Source organism: Anolis carolinensis, chromosome 2 (assembly GCF_035594765.1).
Source record: "Anolis carolinensis isolate JA03-04 chromosome 2, rAnoCar3.1.pri, whole genome shotgun sequence".
Lineage (NCBI taxonomy): Eukaryota > Metazoa > Chordata > Lepidosauria > Squamata > Dactyloidae > Anolis > Anolis carolinensis.
In genome coordinates, this window is record NC_085842.1 from 143,834,177 (window position 1) to 143,860,411 (window position 26,235).

At 40.7% G+C, this 26,235-nt stretch overlaps 1 protein-coding gene across 2 annotated transcripts in view; it reads left to right on the forward strand.

Moving 5' to 3' along the window:
• Positions 1–26,235, forward strand: part of pik3r6 (phosphoinositide-3-kinase regulatory subunit 6) — a 51,680-nt gene that overhangs the window by 17,335 nt on the left and 8,110 nt on the right. For both annotated transcript variants that reach the window (XM_062970715.1, XM_016991284.2), the window contains exons 4-19: positions 52–135; positions 1,142–1,233; positions 2,585–2,653; positions 6,028–6,160; positions 7,412–7,481; positions 8,917–9,103; positions 10,801–10,948; positions 15,469–15,561; positions 16,670–17,120; positions 18,357–18,456; positions 18,601–18,723; positions 20,073–20,183; positions 20,315–20,405; positions 21,893–21,963; positions 23,523–23,613; positions 24,994–25,064. In XM_062970715.1, coding sequence (XP_062826785.1) covers positions 52–135; positions 1,142–1,233; positions 2,585–2,653; positions 6,028–6,160; positions 7,412–7,481; positions 8,917–9,103; positions 10,801–10,948; positions 15,469–15,561; positions 16,670–17,120; positions 18,357–18,456; positions 18,601–18,723; positions 20,073–20,183; positions 20,315–20,405; positions 21,893–21,963; positions 23,523–23,613; positions 24,994–25,064 — 1,985 coding nt within the window. The remainder of the gene's footprint in view (positions 1–51; positions 136–1,141; positions 1,234–2,584; positions 2,654–6,027; positions 6,161–7,411; positions 7,482–8,916; positions 9,104–10,800; positions 10,949–15,468; positions 15,562–16,669; positions 17,121–18,356; positions 18,457–18,600; positions 18,724–20,072; positions 20,184–20,314; positions 20,406–21,892; positions 21,964–23,522; positions 23,614–24,993; positions 25,065–26,235) is intronic.

Consider the following 26,235-nt stretch of genomic DNA (forward strand, 5'->3'; position numbering starts at 1 on the left):
TGTTCTTTGGTTTGCCTTAGTTTTCACATTGTGTTTCTCTTATGCATCAAGAGGTTGAGTCAGACTTTCTCCGAAGTGTTCACGCCCTTCTACGGGAACTTGATGGCCACCATCCAGCCTTCCAGAGTGAGAGAGGTAAGAGCAGTGGAAGCCATTCACCATCTTAGGATCAAGTTCCTGAGAATTTGTGCTGTATGAATAATCTCACACCTACTGCAGGAGGAGAACAAGAGGGACATTACCTGTAGTGGTAATCCCTTGGCATTTGTTTTCTTATATTTGAATATGTGTTTTGATGCCAGAGGGTGTACCTTTACCAGTTTCCTCCTTAAAGCCAGCAAAGGTAGTGGGAAGGAAAGATTATATATCTCTAGTTAAGACTGTTCAGACACAAAAAGAATGGAAAGCCCTCTACTTAAATGAAAGGAGAGCTTCTCATTGGACTAGATGAAACATTAGTCTGGCTCCTTGTACAGTAGCCAAGAGTGCATCTATACTGTAGAATTAATGCAGTGTGACACCACTTTGATTATTATGGCTCAGTGCTATGAAATCCTTGGATCTGTTATTTGGTGAGGCACCAGAACTCTGGTAGAGAAGTCTAAGTAAGGACCTTATTAAAATACAGCTCCTGTGATTCAAAAGCATTGAGCCATGGAAGCTAAGGTGCTGTCAAACTGCATTAATTCTTCAGTGTAGATACACTCAATGATGACCGTGTGTTGTCCAAGGCCACTTAGTGACTCCATGGAAATTTGAACCATTTCATAAAGTCTATTCTTTCAGAGATTCTTCTGCAGAGATTGCATTGTTGTTATCATTAAATCATTAAAAATGAGAGACTTCCCACTGGAGCATTTGTTTTCAAGAACATCATTGCTCTTGATGGTAGGTGCAGTGCTAGAGAATGTATTCTGAAAGGAAATACTGTAACTTTCTATAGAGGGCTTGGGGAAAAACATTAATATTATAGAAGCTGACTTGATTGGTTGTGCTTGATCAATTTTGCATAAGTGAGCGCTTAATGAAAGGTGTGTAAGATAAACCAACCCCTGCTTTGCAGGGTTCATCCAGCCCCCTCTCATTAATTCCTCATCTGCTGGACAAAGCTTTGACTGTTGTTCTGGCTTTGTTCTCACAGGGATGTTACGATGGACTTTGCACAAGAAAATTGATAGAAATCCCAGCAATGGAGCCATCTTGATCAAAATTTTGGTGAAAGAGCTGGAAAGGGTAAGAATGATCCATAGTAGGGAAAAAATACTTGAGAGCATATCTATTGGCTTAAGGACACATTTTCCCCTGAGCAGGAAACGATGGTTTCTTGCTCAGCCCTCATTCTGCTGGTTTTTGAGGTAAGAAGGTAATTTGATGGATTTGTGTCAGGCTATATAGAAAAGTCAATAATGTTGTTTTGCACTGCAGTTCAGCCAACACATGTAGATCTTCTATTTTTCCTGCTTCATGTCAAAAAGTAGGATCCTTGTTTAGGACATCATTGACAAGCTTTCTCATTCATTTTGCTTGCATTTGGTTCAGAATAGTACCGCATGGCTGAAAATGAGAAGTTTCAATGGCAATGTCTGATCAAATGCTTTTATTCTTGATTCAAGATGAGAGTGACATACATAGAGCTAATTAAGGTTTAAGTTGTCTCAAACCTTCTTGTGACTTCTCTGCTGCTGAACTTCGACTTGATCAGGGTCAGAAGATGCCTACTAAACAGAGGCTATAGGGATTTTGCACTGCTTTCCAGATCTGCAAAATGTATTTGAGCTGAGTGGTCAGAGGGACAAAAGAATGTGAACATACAACATTACCTTTATCAAGCCTTTGTTAGTTTCCTTAAAACAAAAACTTCATCTCTTTCCACTTATGAAAAGAATCAATGGCACGTTTGTGTTTGTGTTCATAGATAAGTTATAAGACAGTTATTACACAAAGTGCTTTGCTGGCCTTTGCTCATTTCTCTCTATAATAGTCTTTTGGTGGTCATCATAATGACAGTTGCTATTCCCATTTTAGAATTATAACAATGGATGCATCTGCATTGTAGAATTAATGCAGTTTGACTCCATTTTAACTGGCTTGGGTAAAGTGAACTTGTGAATGGTAGTTTGGCACTCTTTGGCAGAGAAGGTGAAAGATCTTGTGAAACTACAACTCCCTCAATTACATAGCATTGACCCATGCCAGTTAAAATGGAGTAATAGTGCATTACTTCTATTTTGTAGATTCACCCAATGGCTACTGTGTTTTGTCCAAGGCCAGTTAGTGACCCCATGGGAATCCGAACCATTTCATAGATCCTATTATCTCCAAGGTCTTCTATAGGGATTGCATTGTTATTGTCATTAAGTATAGTTAGATTGCTTTCAACTTAGGAAAGACCTATTGTGCTGTCCTACTTGGCTTTCCCTCCCTTGCTTATTTCCAGTATTGCCTTCCACTGGGGTGCCCCTGTGTTTTCAAGAACATTGTTCTTTATTGTGCTGCTGTTTCATGCACATCTGTGCTGACAAAAGATCCAAGTTCTGTCTCCCTTTGTTAGACAATCTTGAACACAACCATTTGTTTTCTCCAGGCAGAAAGATTCAACTACCATCACTATATTATCCCCTTGCTTCACACGCTGATGTACACAATGATAAAGGTAAGATTTAACATTTTATACTATTATAGCATCCCACGACTTCAGTGCTGAGGCTAATGTCCCAGCTCACATTGTTATCAATCACCAAACCTTAAGTTTTAAGTCTGTGCTGGACCTTGGAATTTATTCTGAGGTCTAAGAATGTGTAATAGTATAGTAAAAGGTGTGAAGTCTCATCATGGAGAGACCACAGGCCTTCTTGAGATTATAGAACAGAGCTTGTAGCCTAAAATGATGTGACTTCTTGCCAGGATTACTCACTAGCACACCTTTTTAGGAACAATTACACATAGCATCACAGTGTGCTGGAATTTAGAAACACAACTGATAGAATGAGATCATTTATGAATGGCCATGCTTTCTTCTACTTCTCTAGTCTCTAGTCATACTTGATAAATAATGTTTCCCGTTTTCCTTAAAATTCAATAATGGAAAAAAGAAAAGAATCATATTGGAATTTAGATTACTAACAGACTGCTTTTAGTAGGCATTTCTGTTACACTACAATAGGCTATTGACATCCGTATATATCTATTATCCATTTATTAATCACTTGGGAAACTTTCTGTATTTTTATCTGGATACTTCAGTAGAATGTCATAGGCTCACAGTGGAAGAAGAGGCATATAACAACAGAAAACATAAAGCATGTGTAGCAGAAGAAAATTTCTAGACTACAGGCATTTGGGTATACTGCATATAAAAGGGAAATGCTTCAAATAATGCACAACATCCCTGTATTTGAAGCTACAGGGTTAGGCAAGGAACAAGGCAAAGCTGACACAGTGGTCGTCTTTATAAAGATCACTGGTGTTTTATTTTAATCAAGGATGGACAAAGTACAGCTTTTCAGATGTACTTTGAGATTCCAACTCCCATCCAACTCCCATCAGCCCTAGCCTAGAGAGTCAATGATAAGGAATGTTTAGAGACACCGTTCAGCAACATCTGGATCATCACACTTTGCTCACTCCTTTTAGAATGATCCAAAGCTGAGCCCTGCTTGGAAATCCTCACATGCTGAGAGGTCTTCCCTTTACCTGGCTGTCTTGTAACTCAGAGCCCATCACTGCCTTTTAAAACAGTCTGCTGCAATGCATATGCTGTCCTTAGAATCTATTCATTTATTTATTGAATTCATTCTGCATCTGTCTCTCAGGATGGAAACCACGATTGGATGAGATCAATTCTGTCCCCCATGCTGTTCAATATTTACATGAAACCACTGGGAGAGATCATCTGGACTTTTGGAGTTCGGTGTCAAACTTATGCAGACAACACCCAACTCTATTACTCCTTTCCACCTAATACCAAGGATGCCGTCCTGTCCCTAAGCCAGTGTCTGTCATCAATGATGGACAGGATGAGGGCTAATAAGTTAAAACTAAATCCAAACAAGACAGTCAGTCGGAAGGCAGATCAGGGTGTGGGATTACAGCCTGTGTTGGATGAGGTCGCACTCCTCCTGAAGACACAGGATTGCAGTCTGGGGGTGCTCCTGGACTCTTGGCTGACCCTGGAACCCCAGGTGTTGGCAGTGGCCAGGAGCGCCTTTGCACAATTAAAACTTGTGCAGCAGCTGTGCCCGTACTTTGAGATGCCAGATCTGGCCATGATAGTCCACGCCTTTGTCACATCTTGCTTGGACTACTGCAACACTCTCTACATGGGGCTGCTTTTGAAGATAGTTTGGAAGCTTCAACTGGTTCAGAGATCAGCAGCCAGATTGCTAACAGGAGCTCCATATAGGGAGAGATCCACTCTCATGCTGTGGCAGCACCACTGGCTCCTGGTCTACTTCCGGGCTAAATACAAAGCACTGATCATTACCTTTAAAGCCCTAAACAACTTGGATCCAGGCTACTTGACCGATCGCATCTCCGCTTACAAACCAGCCTGGGTACGGCAGTCAGTGAAGGAAACTCTGCTCTCGGTCCCACCCCCATCTCAAGTATGGCTGGTGGGAACGAGAGAGAGGGCCTTCTCAGTGGCCACCCCCCATCTCTGGAACTCTTTTCCTAAAGAAATAAGGCTGGCCCCCTCCCTCCTCTCATTCAAAAAACAACTAAAGTCCTACTTCTGCTCATTAGCATATAGAGAGGAGGAGGATTAATTAATGAGAGACCACTTCCAGATCTTGATTGAGAACTATGCTGTATCTGGATTCTGTTAGTCTATGTCAGCCCATTTACCACCGTAGGCCACATAATTCAACCCACACAACTCTGTTGAACTTCAGTTGGCTTTTTAAATTACTGTGAATGTTTATTTAGATTTTATGTCACTATATAATTTTTGTCTGATTCTGTCTGGTTATATTGGTTTAGGTTATTGATGTTATACTCAATTCACTGATATTAGGTTTAATTTGATGTTAGGTTTTTAACGCTGCATGCATATGTGATGTCTTATTGGGATTTTATGCCAATATATATCTGTTTTATAAAGGCATTGAATGTATGCCGTTGTTTGTTGGAATCCGCCCTGAGTCCCTTCGGGGAGATAGGGCGGGATAGAAATGTTGTTGTTGTTGTTGTTGTTGTTGTTGTTGTTATATCCAAGCCCTGCTTTTTGCAGCCTGCTGCTTTTTCAAAATCTTAGCTAGAAAATTATAAACCCAATTCTCCTAAGGGAAATGTTGAAAAAAAGAAAGCTGCTTGTAAATTTGCAATTATGAGTCTTTGGCCAATATCCCTGGGTTCTTTGATAGAGATGCCAAGTATGCTAAGGAGACCTATGGGCAGGTGGGACTCTATCACGGTCTTCCTCCTCCAGTGTGAATTTTATTTGCATTCATCCACAGTGTACTAAACCTGCCACAACTCATCTAGCTTTTGTAAAGATCCACTGTTCATTTATCTTCCCCATTTTGCTCTGTTTGTATTCTGATCAGGTCATTAAATTAAAAATCTCCAGGCAGTGAAAAGATAAGAAACAATGAAACACAGTTGTATTTGTTGAAGTATTAAGTGCTGTGGATTTCTCTAAGCTTCCACCCAGTTGTTTTTTCATCCCCAGGTGGGACAAATGCAGCGAAGAATAGGGTTGTTTTAGTAAAGCACTTAACTTTAGATTTCCTAAAGCCCTAGAAATCAATGACTAATTAAAGCAAATTTTAAAAAAGTGTTTATTCTGTGCAGTTGCTCTGTGAACAACAGTGCATGAAACTTGACTGAACAATTTATTTGGTTCCATTGGAGTGCTGAATCCAAATACAGTACCATCAAACAGGAAATGTGAATAAACAAAAAGGCCCACTCTCTCATTTCATTTGATGACATCTGGGTTACATTGTTGTAACATGGAGTCTGAGGGTTTGCTGTGGAAGTCCAGATTAAATGGTCTAACTTAAATGTTTACTCTTTATGCTGCAGGCTCCTTGCATTCCCGATGAGCTTTATGGGCGGGTATATGATTTTTGCAAGAAGCTTCTCACCTTGCCCAAACCTTACTGCACTATAGGCCTGGAGTATGCTCGGCAGCTAAAGCTGGAACGGATGATGCCAGGTGAGCAGCATCCCATGGGCCTCTTACCATAGTTTAGTCATTTCCTTGCTGGCTGAGGAGCATGGAAATGACAAGTGGTGTTTTGTTCCTTTCAAGTTCTGTAATCCAGTCCAGTAGACAAACAAACAAACAACCAATGTTTCCTGCCCTGGGGCCTTTCTACACTGACACATGATGCAGAGTTGATATGCCATCCAGGACACCGGATGTGTCCTGCATCCTTATAGGGATTCCCTGAGCTGCTTCTGCCTAGTTAGCTTCAGCAAACACAGGTTGGCAAAGCTGGACAACCAACCTCTATTGTTGGCCCTGTTTCTGGGTATACTTGACCTGGGAATTCAAAAAATGGCACCAGTTTTTCCCTATTAGCTCTAGTTTTTCAGATACAGGACATATGCCATCTACCAGTCGCCACCTGGTCACCCATAGTAAGCCATGATAACCATATGTAAGAAACTAGAGCTGATGTGGTCTCTCCAATGCAATTTTCTGAATCAGCATGTCAAATAAACCCAGGGACAGATCTAAAAACTAAGACACCAAGATTTTCTTTTGTTGAGCTGTGTTATCACTCACTGACATCTCATTTCCAAGAAAACCGCAATTATCAGAGTAAAGGGAATAGCTCTCAAATTCCTTCAACATGTCACTACTGCAAGTGTTTGTGGATAATCTGTTAACTTTCCTGGTAACACCTAGATCTAGAAAACTGCACACAAGACATCAGTGGTCCTCACTGTATGTACCCACTGGAAATTGTATATAGCTGACCTCTGCTACTTCATGAACTGCTATAAATGTACTATTCATGGTGGAAGTCAACAAAACGACCCCAGCAATCAATTTAGCAGTGTCTGGCTATCAAGAAATATTGGAGAAGCTATTGTGTGAACTCCCAGGTCACACAAGTGTCCATGCAAAGAGATTGTATGCTGTTCGGAGGATTTACTACTTAGCCAGTATCTTTATAAGTTACATTCCACCTTCATTGCCAATGTGTGGAATAATTTTGGAAAGCTTCTAGAAAATTCCGTATGGCCTTTGATGCCTACTAGAAACGCTTCCTTTCAAATCTTGATAACTTTTACTAGGACTGTTTTCTTCAATTCACGTTATAAAGCTGTCTTTCATTTTCAGTGTGATCTCCCTTTAAATGATTGTCTAATACCATTATCAGTTCTGCTAATGACGCAAGAGCCAAACCATATGACTTTTAAACTTCGATATCTCTATTTATGTATTGCTCTTTAGGTGTATTGTACCAACGAATGGTCTCTGCAGAACAAAGTCTCAAGAATAATTCATTTCCTTATCAGGAAAAGTAAGTATTGGGCTACTTATGTGGCTGTTAAATGTGCCATTTGAACTCTCCACTAAAATAGACCTCTTTGAGATTACAGTGGAGGACCAGATTTCATGCCTGTCTTACTAGCTGATATTTGGCATGTACTTTCTGTACCTCTGTGTAGCGAAGATGTTTTGCAGAGGATCAGAGATTGAAATATTTATTTTTTAAAGAACGAATTGGTTAGTGTGAACCACTTGGTGTTATTTAAAGCAATTTTTGCTCAGGTTAGTAATGTGTTACTTCTTAGTTGTTTTTTATTACAGTCAGTCTTCCATATTCACTGGGGTTTGGGTGCAAGACCCCAAGAAAGTGGAATGAAAAACAGTGAATGAAAGATTTTTTTTTCAACCTGAGAGGTCATTACCTACAAAGCCCTAAACGGTTTGGGACCCATCTGCCTTCGAGACCGCATTTCCCCCTATGAACCCGCACGATCTCTTCGCTCATCGAGGGAGGCCCTCCTCTTGCTCCCACCACCCTCCCAGTCGCGGTTGGTGGGGACGAGAGAGAGGGCCTTCTCAGTCGTGACCCCCCAGCTTTGGAACTTGCTCCCCAGGGAGATCAGGCAGGCCCCCACCCTCCTCTCCTTTCGGAGGAGCCTGAAAACCTGGCTGTTCCAGAAGGCCTTTGATGATTGACCCTGGTAGGATCGACCTATTTGCCTATTAAGTAGTAGACCCTCAGGTATGCCTTCTTAGTATTACACTTAGCACTTTAATGACTACACCAGCTGGGTAATTACCCCTCCCTGATGACTCGACATTTTTTGCACCTTGGCCCAGATCTTTGGATCCAACTCATGATTTTAACATTTTATTTTGTATATTGACCTTTTATGACTGGTTTTATCGATGTTGATGTTTTATTGTTGGTTGATTTGCTTTGTTGTTTTTGCTCTGATTTTATACTGTTGTGTCCGGGCATGGCCCCATGTAAGCCGCCCCGAATCCCTTCGGGGAGATGGGGCGGGGTATAAGAATAAAGTTGTTATTATTATTATTATGAGAGGACACCTCTGTAGGAATTTCTAGTTGATCCAGTATCTGGCCAAAGGCAGGTTACCTTGTTGTCTGCCTCCAAGGCTCTTGAGTTCTATGGCAGCCATTCAGCCCTCCAGGTATGATTGGACTACAGCTCCCAACAGTACAATTGGAACTGCTAGGGCTCCTGGGAGTTGGAGGCAGCAACTTTGGGGATGTATAATTCCTATTCTTGGCCTATAGCAGGCAATTCAAAAACTTGTATTTTATAGTGTGCAAAGCATGAGTGGCAGTGCTTTCTGGCATCTTCATTTTCAATTTGAGTTCACTCCTTTCAGCCCAAGCTGATTACTATGTTCCCTTTTATACATACATTCTTTCTTGTTAACAATTTGTCATTATATAATGTTCACTTTTTATTTCCCCAGGGTTTTCATGTTTGCTGATCCAGATTTGCTTTCTGTGTCTGTGTGCCAAGCATTGATTGAAGAAATCAAGACTGCTCAAATGGCCCAGTGTGCCAGGTCCTGCATGCTTTATGTGATAGAGCGAGCCTTTCAAACCCTGCTGAAGGAGGAGCAGCGTGATGTGAGGAACCTGCACAGCATTCTTCAGGTATTGTTTGATGTATTTATAATCTGTTATGTTTATGTTTTGATGTATCATCAAATTGTGTCAAGTTGTAAGCTGCTCTGAGTCCCCTTTGGGGTGAGATAGGGTGGGATAGAAATACGGTAAATAAATAAATAAATAAATAGAATAATATCAGGGGGGCACATATTATTCTAACAACTTGGTTTCTCAGATTCTGGCAGATCATTTGATGAAAGGGACCACAGAAATAAACACATTTCCTTAAAATAAAATTTAAAAGGAAATTTGGCTGTGTAACGTGGCCACATCAAACACCAGGTTAATTGATACCTTGACAGTACAACAAACTATTATTTGTTCCTTCTTACTTTATTTTGACTGCATGTGGAGGTCAAGCATGCATGGAATTTTCTCCCTTGGGTACCAAAATAACTTGACTATGGTAGGTTTAGGTATTTTCAAAGACTTTTAAAGGAGAAGCCACGAGTAATTAGACTTTCATAGTGCACCCTGTTCAACTATAGCATGAGAACTCTTTGACAGAGTATTCAGTCCTTCACAAAACTTCATAAACCAGGATACCATAGGATGAAACTGTGGGCGGTAAAGTGGTATCGATTGGATATAATTATACATTCTGAACACATCTAAAGATTGTAAAATAAAAGTTTTATGCAATGCAGACCATAAAAAATACTAAGCCTTATCAGCAATTGAATCTTTGAGATACATTGTTTGATTCTCCTGTCATTTTTTTAAAAAAATGATCTACCAAAATACATGGATTCATTTGATGGTTCTTCTAATCATTTATGTCAGACTGTTTTGAGATAACTTTTATCTGCTTTTTGGGGCCATATTTTTGGGACTGCAAACTTGTATACTTAGAAACAATTCTTATTAAGACCACTAGAATTTGCTTCTGTATAGATCCATTTGGGATTTTTCTGTGAAAGTCATTTCACTTACTCTAGTTGTCTTCATTGTGTTTACTGACACTATTTTCACTGAGCAGAGTGGATTGTTATCACACTTTGTGTGTTAATTAACTTACCTAATACCAGGATGTTGGACTTATCAATAACAGTTTTAGAAGCAACAATTGCAGTGATTGCTGTCATTCCTTTCAGTGTTTCATTTCCTAATAACCTCACTATCTCAATTCATACCCCAGATTATAGACAACATTTCATGCACCTATGATATGAATTGTAGGCCATGAAATCTCAACGTTATAATAAATTTGCTAATCATGAAGACACCTTTTTCCTGCAGTAGATTAACACTGCTGCTCTTGAGAAAGGAGTAAAACACTTAAGCCAAAAGAAATTGTCTATTCGTATTTCAACAGGTCTTGGTGAAAGATGAATGGGAAAGGATCAGTTTACAAAACTGGAAACTGCCAGAGTTACAAAAGGCCAGATTTTTAAAAGAAGTCTTTCAACTGAAACAAACCCATCAAGTTTGTAAAAAATACTTCAAGAAACCTGAAAGTTAAGCTGAATGGTATTGTAAGTTCACATACCATTCATTATAGGTGTCCATTCATATCTGTCCAGTGACACAATTGTTTTCTAGTTAGCAAAGCTACAGTTGATGGAAAGGGTTTAAATCTATCTACAATAAAGTACTGTAAAAATAAAATAAATCTGGATGGGATTTGCTGTCTGTGAGTATCATTCCAGCAGTAATTTAATTACTCTTTCTCCTTGTGACAGGCAATGCCCTTAGATGTGACTGAGCTCTGTTTTCAGCAAGTTATGGCAGCCATTGAACATACAGGAAGAACGGTGAATGTGGAATACAATCAATATGTTGAGGAAGTGAGAAAAATCTACACCACCTTGCTAAGCACTTCAGGGGAGGGTATGTGTAATCCTAAGAATCTGTGTGATAAAAAGACCCAATTCATTAAGCTTTTCTTGCATCCTGGGATCTGTGCTGTGAGGCTGGACCCTTCCAGATAGGCCCTATATCCCAGGATCTGATCCCAGGGGTTCTACTTTAAACTAGATTATATGAGTCTACACTGCCAGATAATCTGAGACAAATAGAAAACCTGGGATCAGATCCTAGGATATAGGGCCTGTCTGGAATGGCCCTCTGATTTTCCACCATATTGGCAGCAGTGACTACCAAAGAAACTGCACCGAAATAGTGCATTAGGGTGGCTGGTTAAGGCTGGAAACTGAATCATGCATAAAAGGAAGCCTGTTCTAGTTCTTTGACCTTATCAGGATTGCCCTGTTGAGTAGCAATTTGCAGTACTTGGCACCAAAAAACCCCAATTTCAGTCAATTATGAGAAGAATGGAAATGGTATCATGCTTTCAAGTGGGATTGAAAGATAGTAGATTTAAGTCAACTGGTAGTTGTATGTTGGTAGAAGGTCAGCAATCGATTACAAAGTTTATGATAGTGCCAGAAACAAACTTATTATTTGATTCCTTTCTAAAATTGTACTGCAAGAAAAGAAAGCTTTGGGGCAACTGGGAAAAGATTCTTGTGTAGAAATACTGTGATCTTCATTGATTTGAGATACTCAAACAAATCCTGTTCTCAGAATTCTTCAGTGTAAAATCCATGTCTTTTGCAACAGGCTTAAGCCGGTGGATCTCAGAAATCTAGAAAAATAACCAGCCTGAAATCTGCCCCTCTGCCCTACTCTAGTGTTTTCACCCTGCACACAGTTCTCATGAAGTTTCAACCAAGTATGAGCTGGACAAAAGAAGAGACTATGCAGTATATACTCATGCCCACAGTAATAGTAACAACAACAACAACAACAACAACAACAACTTTATTTTTGTATCCCACCACTATCTCCCTGAAGGGACTTGGTGCAGCTTATAAGCAGGACCAAACCCAATAAAAACAGAATCATCCAAATAAAACACATTTAAAACACAATAAACATATATCAACACTATAAACATATAACATTAGTCAACCAAGCAACCAAAAACATTAAATATTTAAAAAATCATTAAAATCAAAACCAATCTCAAAACCAAAATCAGGACTATAGTTGGCATATCAAGACTAAAGAGGAAGGAGCTGGGTATGGGCTTGTGCAAAAATAGAATGTAGGGCCAGGGCTGGGGTAAAATGCTGAGTTCAGTCTGGCAGTTAATAAGATCTGGCAATCATAGACAGGGCCTAATAATTTGCAAATGCACATTGGAATATCCATGTTTTAGGTCCCTACGGAAGGTAGACAGAGTGGGTGCTAGCCTAATCTAACCTGGGGAGAGAGTTCCAGAGCTGGGGGGCCACCACTGGGAAGGCCCTCTCTCTTGTCCCCACCAACCGTGCTTGAGACGGTGGCGGGAGTGAGAGAAGGGCCTCCCCAGAAGATCTTAAGGCCCGCACTGGATCATAGGGGAAAATGATGTCACGAAGGTAGGCAGGACCCAAACCGTTTAGGGCTTTATAAGTAACTAGCTTGGGGACCCAGTGGTGCCCGGGCATTAGAAAAAGGCACTGTTTGTTTTGGGATGTTAGGAAATATCACTTAAGTTTGGTACAGGTCCATCGTTGGCTGGGTTCAGTGTTGTCTGGATAAGGGTGAACTACAACTTCCAGAGCAAAGGTCAATCACCCCAAAACCAGACCTGTATGCATAGTTGTCCATGTTGGGGCTTTGTGGCAAGTTTGGTCCAGATCCGTTGTTGGCTGGGTTCAGTGCTGTCTGGATAAGGGTGAACTACAACTCCCTGAGCAAAGGTCAATCAACCCGAAACCAGGCCTGTATGCACAGTTGGCCATGTTGGGGCTGTGTGGCAAGTTTGGTCCAGATCCGAAATCGGCTGGGTTCAGTGGGTGCGGGTGAACTACAACTTCCATATGCAAGTGTCATTGTCCATGGTCCATCCTTCTCCAAACAGTGCCAGGATGCAGGGTGGGTCATGGGTGGTCTGTGTGCCAAGTTTGGTTGAGATCTGACGTCAGCTGGGTTCCGTGCTGTCTGGATAAGGGTGAACTATAACTCCTAGATCCGAGGTAAATCACCCCCAAACTAGGCATGTATGCACAGTTGGCCATGTTGGATCTGTGTGCCAAGTTTGGTCGAGATCTGACGTCAGCTGGGTTCAGTGCTTTCTGGATGCAGGTGAACTACAACTCCCAAAATCAAGGTCCATTCCCACTACCCCCTGTAGTATGTTCAGTTGGTCATGGGGCTTCTCTGTGCCAAGTTTGATCCCAATCCATTGTCGGTGGGGGTCACAGTACCAGTGAAGGTACTGTAAGTCCCATCATCCGTAGCAAGTGTGGTCCAGATGCATTGTTGGTTGGGTGAACAGTACTCTCTGGATGTCGATCAAGTACAAGTCTTGTAAATCATAGTGTGAATTCTCCCCTAACCTCTTGTTCAGTTGCTGATCAATTCCTTTGTTCACTATGTGCCAGGAAATGGTATGAAAGGGTTAAGGTAGAGGTGGTGGGCGGGGTCATGCAAATGAAGGAACCCTGGGATGTCCATTCTGGAGGAAAAACAGAACATCTAGGATGAAATGGGCCCCTCATGAAAGCCTTCACTTGGGTGGGGGGCAGAATGGTGTTTGCGGAGGACACCAGCAGGGTTTGGGCTGCTCACTATAACCTGCAAATTCAGGTGAGGGGGTGACTTGGTGGTGCCACAGCACTAGAAACTATAGCCTGTTTGTGGAGGCCGGAGGCTGTCTGTGAGAGGACACCCATGCCACATACACACATACAGCTTTTCACTTTTGTTATGGATATAGATATAGATAAAACCCGAGGTTTATTTGATCATCCTATGAATTGTAGCCATCAAACTAGGTATGTCCAATATCTCCCTATTTTTGAGATGTGTTCGCCTTCCTTCCTACTTCTATTCTCGCATTAAAACTCTTATTTTTAAGGTTTTTATTATTATTTTAAATAAGCTATAGCCTTAGCAATGAAGCAGTGGATTTCACACACCAGTCATTTTTATCTTAGGAAGAAGGTTCAAGAGGGAAGGGACAGAAAGGAAAGTCAAGGGATGTTGTTAGAAACTTTCCTTCACTTTTCTCAGATTGAGCTGTATGTGTATTTGGAGGGAAAGGGTTGATCTTTCTAAGTACAGTAGAGTCTCACTTATCCAACGTTCTGGATTATCCAACGCATTTTTGTAGTCAATGTTTTCAATACATCATGATATTTTGGTGCTAAATTCGTAAATACAGAAATTACTACATAGCAATACTGCGTATTGAACTATTTTTTTGTCAAATTTGTTGGATAACATGATGTTTTGGTGCTTAATTTGTAAAATCATAACCTAATTTGATGTTTAATAGGCTTTTCCTTAATCCCTCCTTATTATCCAGCATATTCACTTATCCAACATTCTGCTGGCCCGTTTATGTTGGATAAGTGAGAATCTACTGTATTACTCTTTAGTAGCTACAGAATTTTTTAAAAAACAACTCTAAAGATACTGTGTAGTAGTGATACAGTGCAATAGCGCTCTTGCTATGTTTGTTTTCTTGGAGCAACATCACACAAACACACATGCATCTTTCTGTGTTATTTAATTCACTGGAATAGATTGTCTAGAAAGGCCAGATTGGGTTTTGGAAACCGACATCGTAATAGCTTCATTACACTTGATCACTGTGACTCTACTGAAAATTGAAACAGAAACAGGATATCATGTGAGGATTGCAAAATGGGCTATGAGGGGACTGGACATATCCACAATGTCATCATTCACATCATAAAACAGAAAAATAAATCAAAATGTGCCACTTATTTATTAATTTTTTTAAAAAAAAGAATATAAGAGAGCATTTGGACATAAAATTGCAAAAAACATTAAGAACCAAAATTAAATGATGCAATGTTAACCAGAAAAAAACCCACAATCAGGATGTGTGAATTTTTATTTGTTTGTTCTTGGCAACTGGCCTAACCAAAACGTGAATTTCATTTTCAACATAAAAGATAATGTCAAAATGTGCATTTCTGATCAATTTGGGTCTCTTCTATCTGACTTGCTGAAACTGTTGCTGGTCATATTCCTTAAAAAAAACCCTGCTTATTTGCTGTGTATCTTACTTTTAAATTGTTGAGTTCTCTGGATGGTGTACCATCAAAAATACAGGAAGATCATGACTATAAGATTAAACCAGTATTGAAATAAAATATTTCAACATATAAAAACAAATTTTGAAGGATTAGCCACTGGCTGGATGCTCTTAACCTTTTCTCTATTAGCTCTGTAACAGTGAGCTGAGTGTTCATGCAGGGCAAGTGAACAGCAGTTGTTCCTCAAGACATACAGACCCATCTCCAGTGTATTTGTCTGTTTTTGCTGGCTGCTACCCACAGTACACTCCCAAATGAGTAGATTAACAAGAACGTCTCTATGTCCCACAGATGTGCAGAAGGATGAAGTAGAGAGAAGCTCTGGCATCCCTTTGCCCAATCCAAGGATCAGTTTTCACTTGTGGAAGGATGAAGACCAGCTTTGTGAGTGTCCAAAAAATGACATGGACCATAGCTTACAGCCACCATTCGTCTGGATGGGATAGGGAATATATGCTCCCCCACTAGACTTTCCTAACTCACACAATCTCTTACCATTGGTCACTGAATAGTCTGGGACCTGATCTGAAACATTGGGAGTGCCTCAGCTTCTTATACCTGTGCCAATCTGTTTGGCAATACAGGTTTATTTCAGGAGTGAAAAATTATTGTGGACACTAAGTAGAGTATATGGGCTCAACAAGAATGCACTTGTATGCTAGGTTTATATTCAAAGATTGCTTTTTTTCATGGAGAAACAGATAAACCTGCAATTGTCTACTTGTGTTTTTGAAATTGTGTGTGTGTTTAAGTGCCTTGAACTTCTGTCAACCCCATGAATTTTATAAGTTTTCCTTAGGCAAGGAGTACTCAGAGGTGGTTTTGCCAGTTCTTTCCACTGAAATATAACTTACAGCACCTGGTATTCATCCATGGGTAGTCTCCCATCCAAATTCTAATCAGGGTTCACTCTGCTTAGCTTCCAAGATCAGATAGTACCCAACACCTTTAGAATATTTATGTTGCTTTTAAGTAGTTTAAAAAGGTGGAAGGAAGAAGGAGGGAAAATGTAGCAGCACCTTTAAGATAGATCGGTTCATATTTTCATTTGAGGTTTTGTTGATATAAAAGAATCTCTTTGTGTGATAACTACATCCAAAAAGTGGGTTTGTATCTATGAAGGTCATTCAAAAATACAAACCAGTCTTAAAGATATAGACCCATTTCTTTTGTTTTCTTCCCTTTCCTTCCTCCTCCTTATGCTGCAAGGAGCAACTTCTTGTTTGAAATAGTATGATCCCAGGAAAGAGATAATATGTTTCCCCAAGGACATTTTTGTTCATTGTTAAAAGTGTTTTAGCATCAGGAGGTAATCTGCATTCCATTTACAGCTGCTGCATCCACGGCTCACAATAACTTGGCATAGGCAGTTGGGGGATAGGGGTGGAAAACCGTATTCCTTTATCGCTATTCTAGTTCCACATTGCATAATGCTGTGCTTTTAGTTTTGTGATAGTCTTTAGAAAACCTCAAACCAATCTCCACATTTTAGGGAAGGAGCTGGTGCTGTTTCTTCGTTCACCAAGTCAGTCCTGTGAACAGGATTCTCTGAACCCAGAACTCGATAGCTTTGAATTCCAAGACCTGCTGTCAGAGTACGACTACTGTGAGCATACACGTTTCTCTGTGCTCTCCAATGACAGTGGAATTGAACGAGATCTGGCCATGCCAAGTAATGAAATCTGCACTGCTGAGGCTGAGCGCTCCCGGCTCCAGAGAAAGGGATGCATGAAAAAGAAGGGAACTTCTCTGGATAGCTTATCTTTCCTACAGAGTGGCTGCAGTGGGCAAGAGACAAAGCCAACTGAGAAGCTGCACCGGAAATCTGGTTGTAGTACCATGGAACCTCTGGCCCCGATGAAGAGACTGCACACCGCTCGTGTCTTGGTGCTGGGTGATGATAGAGTGTTGGGGCGCCTTGCCCAGGCATACTATTCCTTGAGGTAAGGATAATGCAGATCTGTCACTCTAAAATCCATCTATTTAAGAAAATTGAAGAGAGCAACTTGCAGCTCTGCATAATCACCTACACATCTTCCCCGCTCTACAAAACAGGAAGCTAGAGACATCTTCAAGAGAGCCAGCATTGTATAATGGTTTGATTGTTGGACTAGGACATTGGCAGACTAGGGTTTGAATTCTTGGTGAGCCACAAAACCCGCTGGGTGACCTTAAGCAAAGCTCTTTCTCAGTGCCTCAGAGGAAGGCAAGGCCAGAGTAAACTCTGCCAAGAAAATGCTGTGATAGGTTTGCATTAGGACAGCCATAAGTCAGAAATGCCTTTAAGGTACACAATAACCAAATGTCTTCCTTTTTTGTTAGCACATTTGTTTTCATAAGGATTTTTTATCCCTTGACATGGTAAGTGGGCCTTCTTAGCAAGGCTCCCTTTAGTGATTTGTTTTTGGATCACCTTACCTACTGTCAAAATGCTGAGTGTTTAAATTATTTGATGCATGTTGTGAGCATCTTCCTCTTTAGTGTTAAAAATGTTAGCAAATCTGTTAATTTCTCTGTTTTCAAAGTATCTACTACTCTTCCCTGATTTCCCTATTGTCTTTATGTATTTATTTTTTAATTTGAATCAGTGATTCTGGTCAATTTCCTACAGACATCGAGGAAAGGTTCGCCACCTAGACCATTTGAGTCATATTAATGGGGTGAAGGGGGAAGTGAAGCTAGGTCTTTACCCAGTGGTGATTAGGTGAAAGTCCTTCTTACTTCTAAGTAAAAATGTTTTGTGTCAAGGGAAGTGTTCCAGCTACAGGATCAGGTTGACCTGAACAGTCAGTTTCTCACTAACCTGAACTGGAGTTTCCTCATTAAAGCAGAAAAAAACTCTTCAGAACTCTGCAGAAATTTCTCATTCTTGCAGGCCATCATGTTATGATTAAGAAAAGGTATATAATGGGAAATAACACATCTTTGTCAAACTGAAATTGATTATATAATTGAGAGAAGAGTAGAGAAGACATATTCAGAAGTGTTCTGTGGGAAACAATTCTCCCCCCTCCTGGCTAGAGAATGAAATTGTTTCCAACATACCAGTTTTGTGTCTGTCTAAATGCTTCATGCTTAAGTATCCAACAAAAGGGGACCCACCAGCCTGTGCTAGATGAGATGAAATAACAAAGACCCAAATACAAACAGCAGTTCCCCACCCCTTTCCTCATTCACAGGAAGCGCGAGAGCAGACGAACTTTTCTTACACGGAGGCTAAAAGTGGAGTTTTACTATGTGCCTGTTGCGGAGGAACAACCCACCACTTCCCCTGCTGAGGTGAGTAGCTCAGAGGCTTGCAGAAGAAGGCATGGCTAGATTGTGTTGGGCTGTGTGTGTCATGTCTCTTTTGCAACTGTCCTGTGTTTTGAATGAATCCAAACCTGTGTGGTGTTGAACATATCTTGTATCTTCTTATTCTAGGAATATGCTCTGCCTGACCAGACAGAGCTTTGTGAGTTGGCTGCTTATCTTGGAAGAGCTGACCCATGGTACGAGAGCAACATTAACACCCTCTGTCACATGATTCCAAAGCTGGCCACCATGGTAGGAAGGAGCCCTTTCTTTTGCTTGTACGCCTTATAAACCACAGTGAGGCCTTTTGGCATGTTCTTCAGATACCAAATGAAAACAGCAGTGCTTCCATGACTTGGCCAGAAATATTGAAACACAAATGAGATTGTAATGACAACCAGGAACAGGGCTTCCAGAACTTCAACCTAAACCAAAGTTTGATAAATCAAAGTTTAGGCATAACTGCTTACACAAAAGTAATTTCTTGCGATGAGTTTCTTTTAAAAAATATTCAAGGCATAAATAAGTCATCTTACAAAGGTAATGTGATCTGAGATAACTGTTCACCGTGCATAACATTACTCCTTTAGTAGTGACTTCACTACGTAGATGTGCTGTGTATCACAGACCAGTGGTGTGTAGCATTTTTATTGTTTTCAAAATATGGCTATTTTATTTACTTATTAAATTATGTGCAAAGATAATGTTAGATTAAAATGGTAAATATGCTAATCATTATTTTTAAGATCTCTACCTCTTTAAATTTTAAAATGTGTTGACCATCATCCTGTTGAGGAATGCATAACCACCATAATTAAGTGGCTACATCATGATGCTCAGACCAATTCCTGCTCACCAATCTCCACTTACTTGACAGCAGCTGCTGCTGCAGTTGACAGGATTCCATCAGTCAGCCCCAGATTGATCTTCCCAGCCCCGCCCATGATCAGTCTCCATTGTGATAGGCTGAAATGGGGTCCCTGTTACAATTCCCCCTCACACCAGAGATGAATCATGCAGAGGATGGGTGGGATCTCAAGCTGCTTCTTGGGATACCAGGAAATGGACTCCCAGCAATCGCAGCAGCTATTTCATAGTGCATGGGAACTGGAGAACTTTCATAGTCCCTACAAGTTCCCTAGTTTGACATGTAGGGTTTGTACATACCAAACTGGTACAAATGTGCAAGGTGATTCAAAATGATGGACCTCATTTGAAATTACTATATTATTGCAGCCATGAACTGCCCATGAACGGAGTTGTAGTTTTACAAAATCATCTCTCCCAGAGTGCAGGTTCCCTCACCTCACCACAACCCCCCTTGATTCCATAGCATTAAGCCAAGGCAGTTAAAATGGTATTAAACTGCATTAATTCTACAGTGTAGATGCATCCTAAATAATTTGTAAAAAAATAAGATAAAGAATTGCAATGGCAAATACTGTTTTGCTGTCTTCAGTAGTGTTATAGCTACAGAATGAGGCATGGGAATAATTAATAGATAGCCTTCCACATTCTTGTTTACTTAGCACCTGCTAGGAAAAGCAGAGTTTTTCATATTTTCAGACTGACCCAGCCCAACTGTATTTGATCCCATGCAGCCAATTTCTCCAAGCAAAGCTTCAGCATCTGATCTGTTCATCACTGATGTAATTGCATACTATTTACGTCTCGGTTTACAGCCAGTCTTCTTCCAAGTCTATGCAGTAAAGGTCAGTGTCCTCTTTCTATTCTTGAAGCATTGTAACATTTGTTATCAAATGGAACTTTTTAAAAAATCGCTGGCAATATTTCACCCAGTTAGAAGGAAGTGTGTTCTGAAAGCTACTTTTCTGCTTTTCAGCTTTTCTTCAGTAATGCAACTTTAGAACCAGCTGAGGACATTTTCCTCATTGAATTGAATATAATGCTTGAAGAATTCAACCCACCCTCAGGTCTGTGTTTCCCTTTAGGGCTTCCTATCTATTGAAGTTTGTTTCCTTCTCAAATACAACAGTCTTTATAATTGGTGTCATGTGTCTTCAGCCAAGCTGTGCATCAACAGATGAAAGGCTGAGGAAAGGTCAGCTACTAAACTGGCTGCAGGTGCTTTTCCTTGAGGTGTGTGCTCTTCTGTGATGACTGGAGCCATCAAACTCAGTGACTGTCTCTTCCCCCCCCCCCCCCCTCTTACTGGGGCCGGGCTGTGGCGCAGGCTGTTGAGCAGCTGCAATAAATCACTCTGACCATGAGGTCATGAGTTCGAGGTCAGCCCGTGGCGGGGTGAGCACCCGTCAATTAAAAATAAAAAATAGCCCCTGCTCGTTGCTGACCTGGCAACCCGAAAGATAGTTGCATCTATCAAGTAGGAAATAAGGTACCACTTATAAAAAAAGTGGGGAGGCAAGTTTAACTAATTTACGACCTGGAATGAGGAAGTGCTGTCAGAGTGGATGATGAAGCAGCTGCTCCCCCCGTGACCAGAATCGAACATCCCCTCAGGAAAAGGTTAACTTGCCTCTGCGTCTGTCTGTCTCGGTCTCTGTTTGATGTGTTTATGGGCATTGAATGTTTGCCCTATGTGTGTATAATGTGATCCGCCCTGAGTCCCCTTCGGGTTGAGAAGGGCGGAATATAAATACTGTAAATAAATAAATAATAAATAATACATGTATATAAAGGTTCACATAGGGTCCCTACACAAGTTACACAAAGTGCTGTTTAAAACAATCAGGCACAAAGGAAAAAAACATCATTTATTACTTTTAGAATTTGACAATAACAGGACAATCAGCACCTATCACCCACTCTCCCCCAAAGGAACAAAATTACCAGTTATAACAATATTGTCAAGTGGGCCGGGCTGTGGCGCAGCTGTTGAGCAGCTGCCTTAAATCTCTCTGACCATGAGGTCATGAGTTCGAGCCAGCCCGTGGCGGGGTGAGCACCCGTCAATTAAAAATAAAAAATAGCCCCTGCTCGTTGCTGACCTAGCAACCCGAAAGATAGTTGCATCTATCAAGTAGGAGATAAGGTACCACTTATAAGTGGGGAGGCAAGATTAACTAATTTACGACCTGGAATGAGGAAGTGCCGTCAGTGTGGATGATGAAGCAGCTGCTCCCCCCTGTGGCCAGAATCGAACATTCCCTCAGAAGAAGGTTAACTTGCCTCTGCGTGTGTCTCTCAGTCTCTGTTTGATGTGTTTATGGGCATTGAATGTTTGCCCTGTGTGTGTTATAACCCTGAGTCCCCTTCGGGGTGAGAAGGGCGGAATATAAATACTGTAAATAAATAAATAAAATAAATATTATAATGGGGAAATGTTTTCAAATCACTGTATGTTTTCCATCAATCTGTTTCTCTCCATCTGTCATGCATGTTATCCTCTCTCCTACTGGAAATAACAATGTCACCAAATCTGTGCCACCTTCTCTTCCAGATAGCCTCCCAGTGAAAAAGAAACCAACCACAGAGGTTCCTGGCACAGATCTTACACTCTTATATAAAAAGGTGAGATAGATTACAATGTGTGGATAAGAACAAACTTGTTCTGGGAACCAGCATAGAGTTCGAGCAAAATATTGTTCTACTCCCACCAATAACTGAGCTTAGAATGCTGGCATAATGTGTTAGTACCTCTCATCACTGGAATAGAGAAGTGATACCATGTTGTCATTTTATTTTTCACTCATTCTCTTGGGGTCCAGAGGACTCCAGCTGTAACCACTTGCTTCCAAAGTAAGGATTACCAGCAGGGAAGTGGTTCATGAGATAAAATAATTCAACATTTCCATCACCTGCTACTGACTCCATTCACTTTACCTTCCTCCAATACTGCTTTTCGTCCCCAGTTCAACATAAAGTAGAGCCCCGCTTATCCAAGTTAAACGGGTGGGCTGCGCCTCGGATAGCCGGATCTCTTGGATAAGAGGGAGGCCCGGCCCAGCGCCTTTACTGAAGGGAAGGGGAAAGCCTTTCCTTCAGTAAAGGCCTGACGAGAAGCACCCCGCGAGCATTGCTAGGCAGCAGTGACCGAGGGGGGCTTCCTTCTCCCTCTCCCTCTCCATCTCTCGAACTCAAGAGGAGAGGGAGAAGGAGGGGTGCCCCCGGCGGCGCCTCGGATAACCCAGAGCCTTGGTTAACTGGAGCTCGGTTAACCGGGGTTCTACTGTATGTGTTTATGCTGGAAGTGTACTCTGCAGCACTGTGGATCCCAACCCCAAATTTAGTGTTTGGGGTCACAACAATTTAGGCAACAGTAAAGAGGTGTTTGAATACCACGTAGTGGCTGTTTTAAACATTACGTGAATCTATAAAAACATTCAATGTTTAGTGGACTCTGCAGTAAATACTTCAGCTGTACTCAACAAAAAAGGAAAATCAGGATGTTTAGCAAGCCTTGCAAATTCTGATTTGTTATTAGTAAATGATCGACTTTTAGATCTATTTTATTTGCCTATATGCCCAGGGTCACATAAAAACTTCTCGGTTGGAAAGAGATCACAAGTGAAAGGTTTAAGAAGCCTTACTCTATATTCCTAACTAAAGAGGTGAAGCAATGGTTGCATCTCTACTAGAGAGTCTTTTGGAAATTGTCCTCTTTGCAAAGGAGAAACAGTAGCTGTACTTGGAACAAAAAGAGTTGGAAGAAGCATTGAACTCATTTTGTAATGTGGGTCTTTATCTTATTCTTTCTGTGTTCTCTTTTGTACATAATGACATTGTTCCCATTTCTTGTTTATATTCTTCTAATAATCACATATGTGACTACACTGTATAAAGCAAATGGGATGCTTTGGGTATACTGCAATTTGAATCACCCACTGAAACCTACATTAGGCCCAAAAGATGTTGTTTTTCTTTTAAAATCTTACAAGAAAATTAAAAAGTCATCATGTTATCTATAAACTACATAGCTTGGGACATTTGTGAAGAACCAAGGAAGCTATAAACAAATAGAGAGGGTTTATATTGGTCACAACTTGGCTAGCTGATTTATTATTTCTATTACGAATTAATGCACCATGCAAGATATTGGTAGTTGATATCCTGGGTTGTTTTTTTTCAAGGTCTTGCTGAGTAACCGTGAAAAGGATGAGTCAGTTTCTGTGCGATCCACAGGCTTGATTATGAAAGCCATACCCTCAAATGAAATTGAAGGTAAAGACTCTGGTGGGCGTGGGGTAGGCATGCATGATTGGTCAGCTTTTGTTCCAGTTTTCTAGCATTTAATGTTCGAGACTTGGAGTTTTACAGGTGAAAAAAATACTTTATTTGATTAGTTTTGTACTGAAGTTCTATTGAGGCAGCTTCAGTGTATGCTTTCCTAAGCAATGAAAGAAGAAGGAATAATCTACATGAAGGGAAGTGACTTGTGGTCTCTTCTCTCCATGGATAAGAAACATGCTGCTGCAACAATAAAAAAGCCGTGACTGAGATGTCAATTTCATTTTGGAATAATTCAAAGAAGCACATAGTGTCCATCTGCAAAGGAATCTTGCAGCACCTTTGAAACTAACTGAAAGAATTCACAAACTCCAGTCCATCAACTCTGGGCTGAACAGACAATGGTTTCCTGGCAGAATACACATATAATAGCCGTAGTTAATTCCAAACCTCATAAGGGCTCTTTGGTCACCTCATCACTCACAAATTCTGCATCTCTCTTGCTATTCACAAATACAACCTGCACATTAATATAAAGATATGTTTCTAGGCACTTAACTTCATGCATCAGATGAAGTAGACTTTAGTTTAAAAACATGTATACTACTAACTTCTTTCACTCACTTACAAAGGTGCTATAGAATCTATGGCTATGTTTCTAAATTTTACCAATGTAGAGTCCATAAAATGCAAGTAATTTGCTATGGAAGAGGGATTGACATGGTGGTTGTTTGCCTGTCAACTTTCTATTTTTGTTCTGTAGGTGTCACATTGTTCTTAGATCTGGAGTGAATATAGATTTCATCAGGGAGTTTGTCCCATCCCCAGACTGGATCCTACTTCTAGGAGGATGTCCCATTTGTGTATACACTCAAACAATCACATAGTACTTGTGTATGTTGAACCCTAAGCGAAGTGTGTGCTTCACAAGGTTTTACAGGTTCTTAGCCAGCTTCTGGTCTGCATGGCCATTTTACTTCAAACTAGCAAAGTATGCTCTTCCAGAGGTAAAAACAAAAAAAAGTTGTATTTGGAGAATGGCCAGACAAGCTCATGAGCTTCTATGGGTCTGTTTTGCTATAATTGAACCAGCTTAGATATGCTTATAGAACAGTGGTTCTCAACCTATCGGTCCCCAGGTGTTTTGGCCTTCAACTCCCAGAAATCCTAACAGCTGGTAAACTGGCTGGGATTTCTGGGAGAGTTGAAGGCCAAAACACCTGGGGACCCACAGGTTGAGAACCACTGTTATAGATAAAGAACATGGGGCATTGTTGCTTTTGGAGAATATGACAATTTTCCAGTCAAGGCAAAGGAATAGGAACAAGCCTAATTACTCAATGTCTCCCCTCTCCCTTCTTGGTTCTCTTGCAGATCTGGTGTGTCTGAGTGTGAATGTTGCTGAAGTTGTAAAAATCTCCAATCTCTCAGGACGATCATATTCTGTAAGTGTCATTTTAATTCTTCAAAAATAGCAATTTAATAGTGCTTATCAGTGTGTGCAGGGAAAAGAGATGGGTGTACACTTCATACTGTAATAGTAAGAACAACAACTAAGAACATGCTGAATAATTACAGTCAAATCATCACATGCTGAATAATTTGTGAATCATCTAGGTTTGCAAAATAATTTTAGATCTTTTCTAAATAAGCAAGCTTTGGAAACTCTGAACTTGTAATGCATAATCTACAACTGAAAATTTCCCCTGTACTTCTTTCTCATTGTTCAGCTGATCAAATGTGATCAGTCTCCATGAGATTTTTTTTATTACAGGAAATCTCCAAGTTATGAACAAGATAGGTTCTGTAAGTTTGTTCTTAAGATGAATGTGTATATAAGTTGGAACAGGTAATTTTTAAAGTAACTCCAGCCTATATGTGTGTGTTTATATGTATCTGTGTGTGTAGATAGATATGTATGTATGTATATGTTTAGGATAGCATAGCATAGGGAAGGGTGAGGAGTCCCTGGGAGTACTAAAGCGCTGAGCTGCTGAACTTGCAGACTGAAAGGTCACAGGTTTGAATCAGGGGAGTGGAGTGAGTGCCCACTGTCAGCTCCAGCTTCTGCCAACCTAGCAGTTCGAAAACATGCAAATGTGAGTAGATCAATAGGTACCGCTCTGGCGGGAAGGTAACGGCGCTCCATGCAGTCATGCCGGCCACAATACCTTGGAGGTGTCTATGGACAACACCGGCTCTTAAGCTTAGAAATGGAGATGAACACCAACCCCCAGAGTCGGACACAACTGGACTTAATGTCAGGGGAAACCTTTACCTTTACTATTAGGAAAGGGTGAACATCCCTGTGATGTTTGTTTTGCTGTCTGTGCCCATTCAGAAGATTTCACCTCACTTTCTGTCCCTGTCATAATTGGATTTTGAAAATAAAATTGGCTTCTTGTGGAAACAGGATTAGTGAGGAAGCTTCACAGGAGACATCTTTTCCCCATGGTACCTCTTTCAGGAGTGAATTTCCATTTTGATGGATAGATTTCTCTCACTTCCTGTTTTCGTCCCCGTTCTTAACTATAAGTTATTTGTAAGTTGGATGTTTGTCACTCAGGGACTGCCTGTGCTCTTCAAAACTCTTACCAAAATCTCAATAAATAGTTA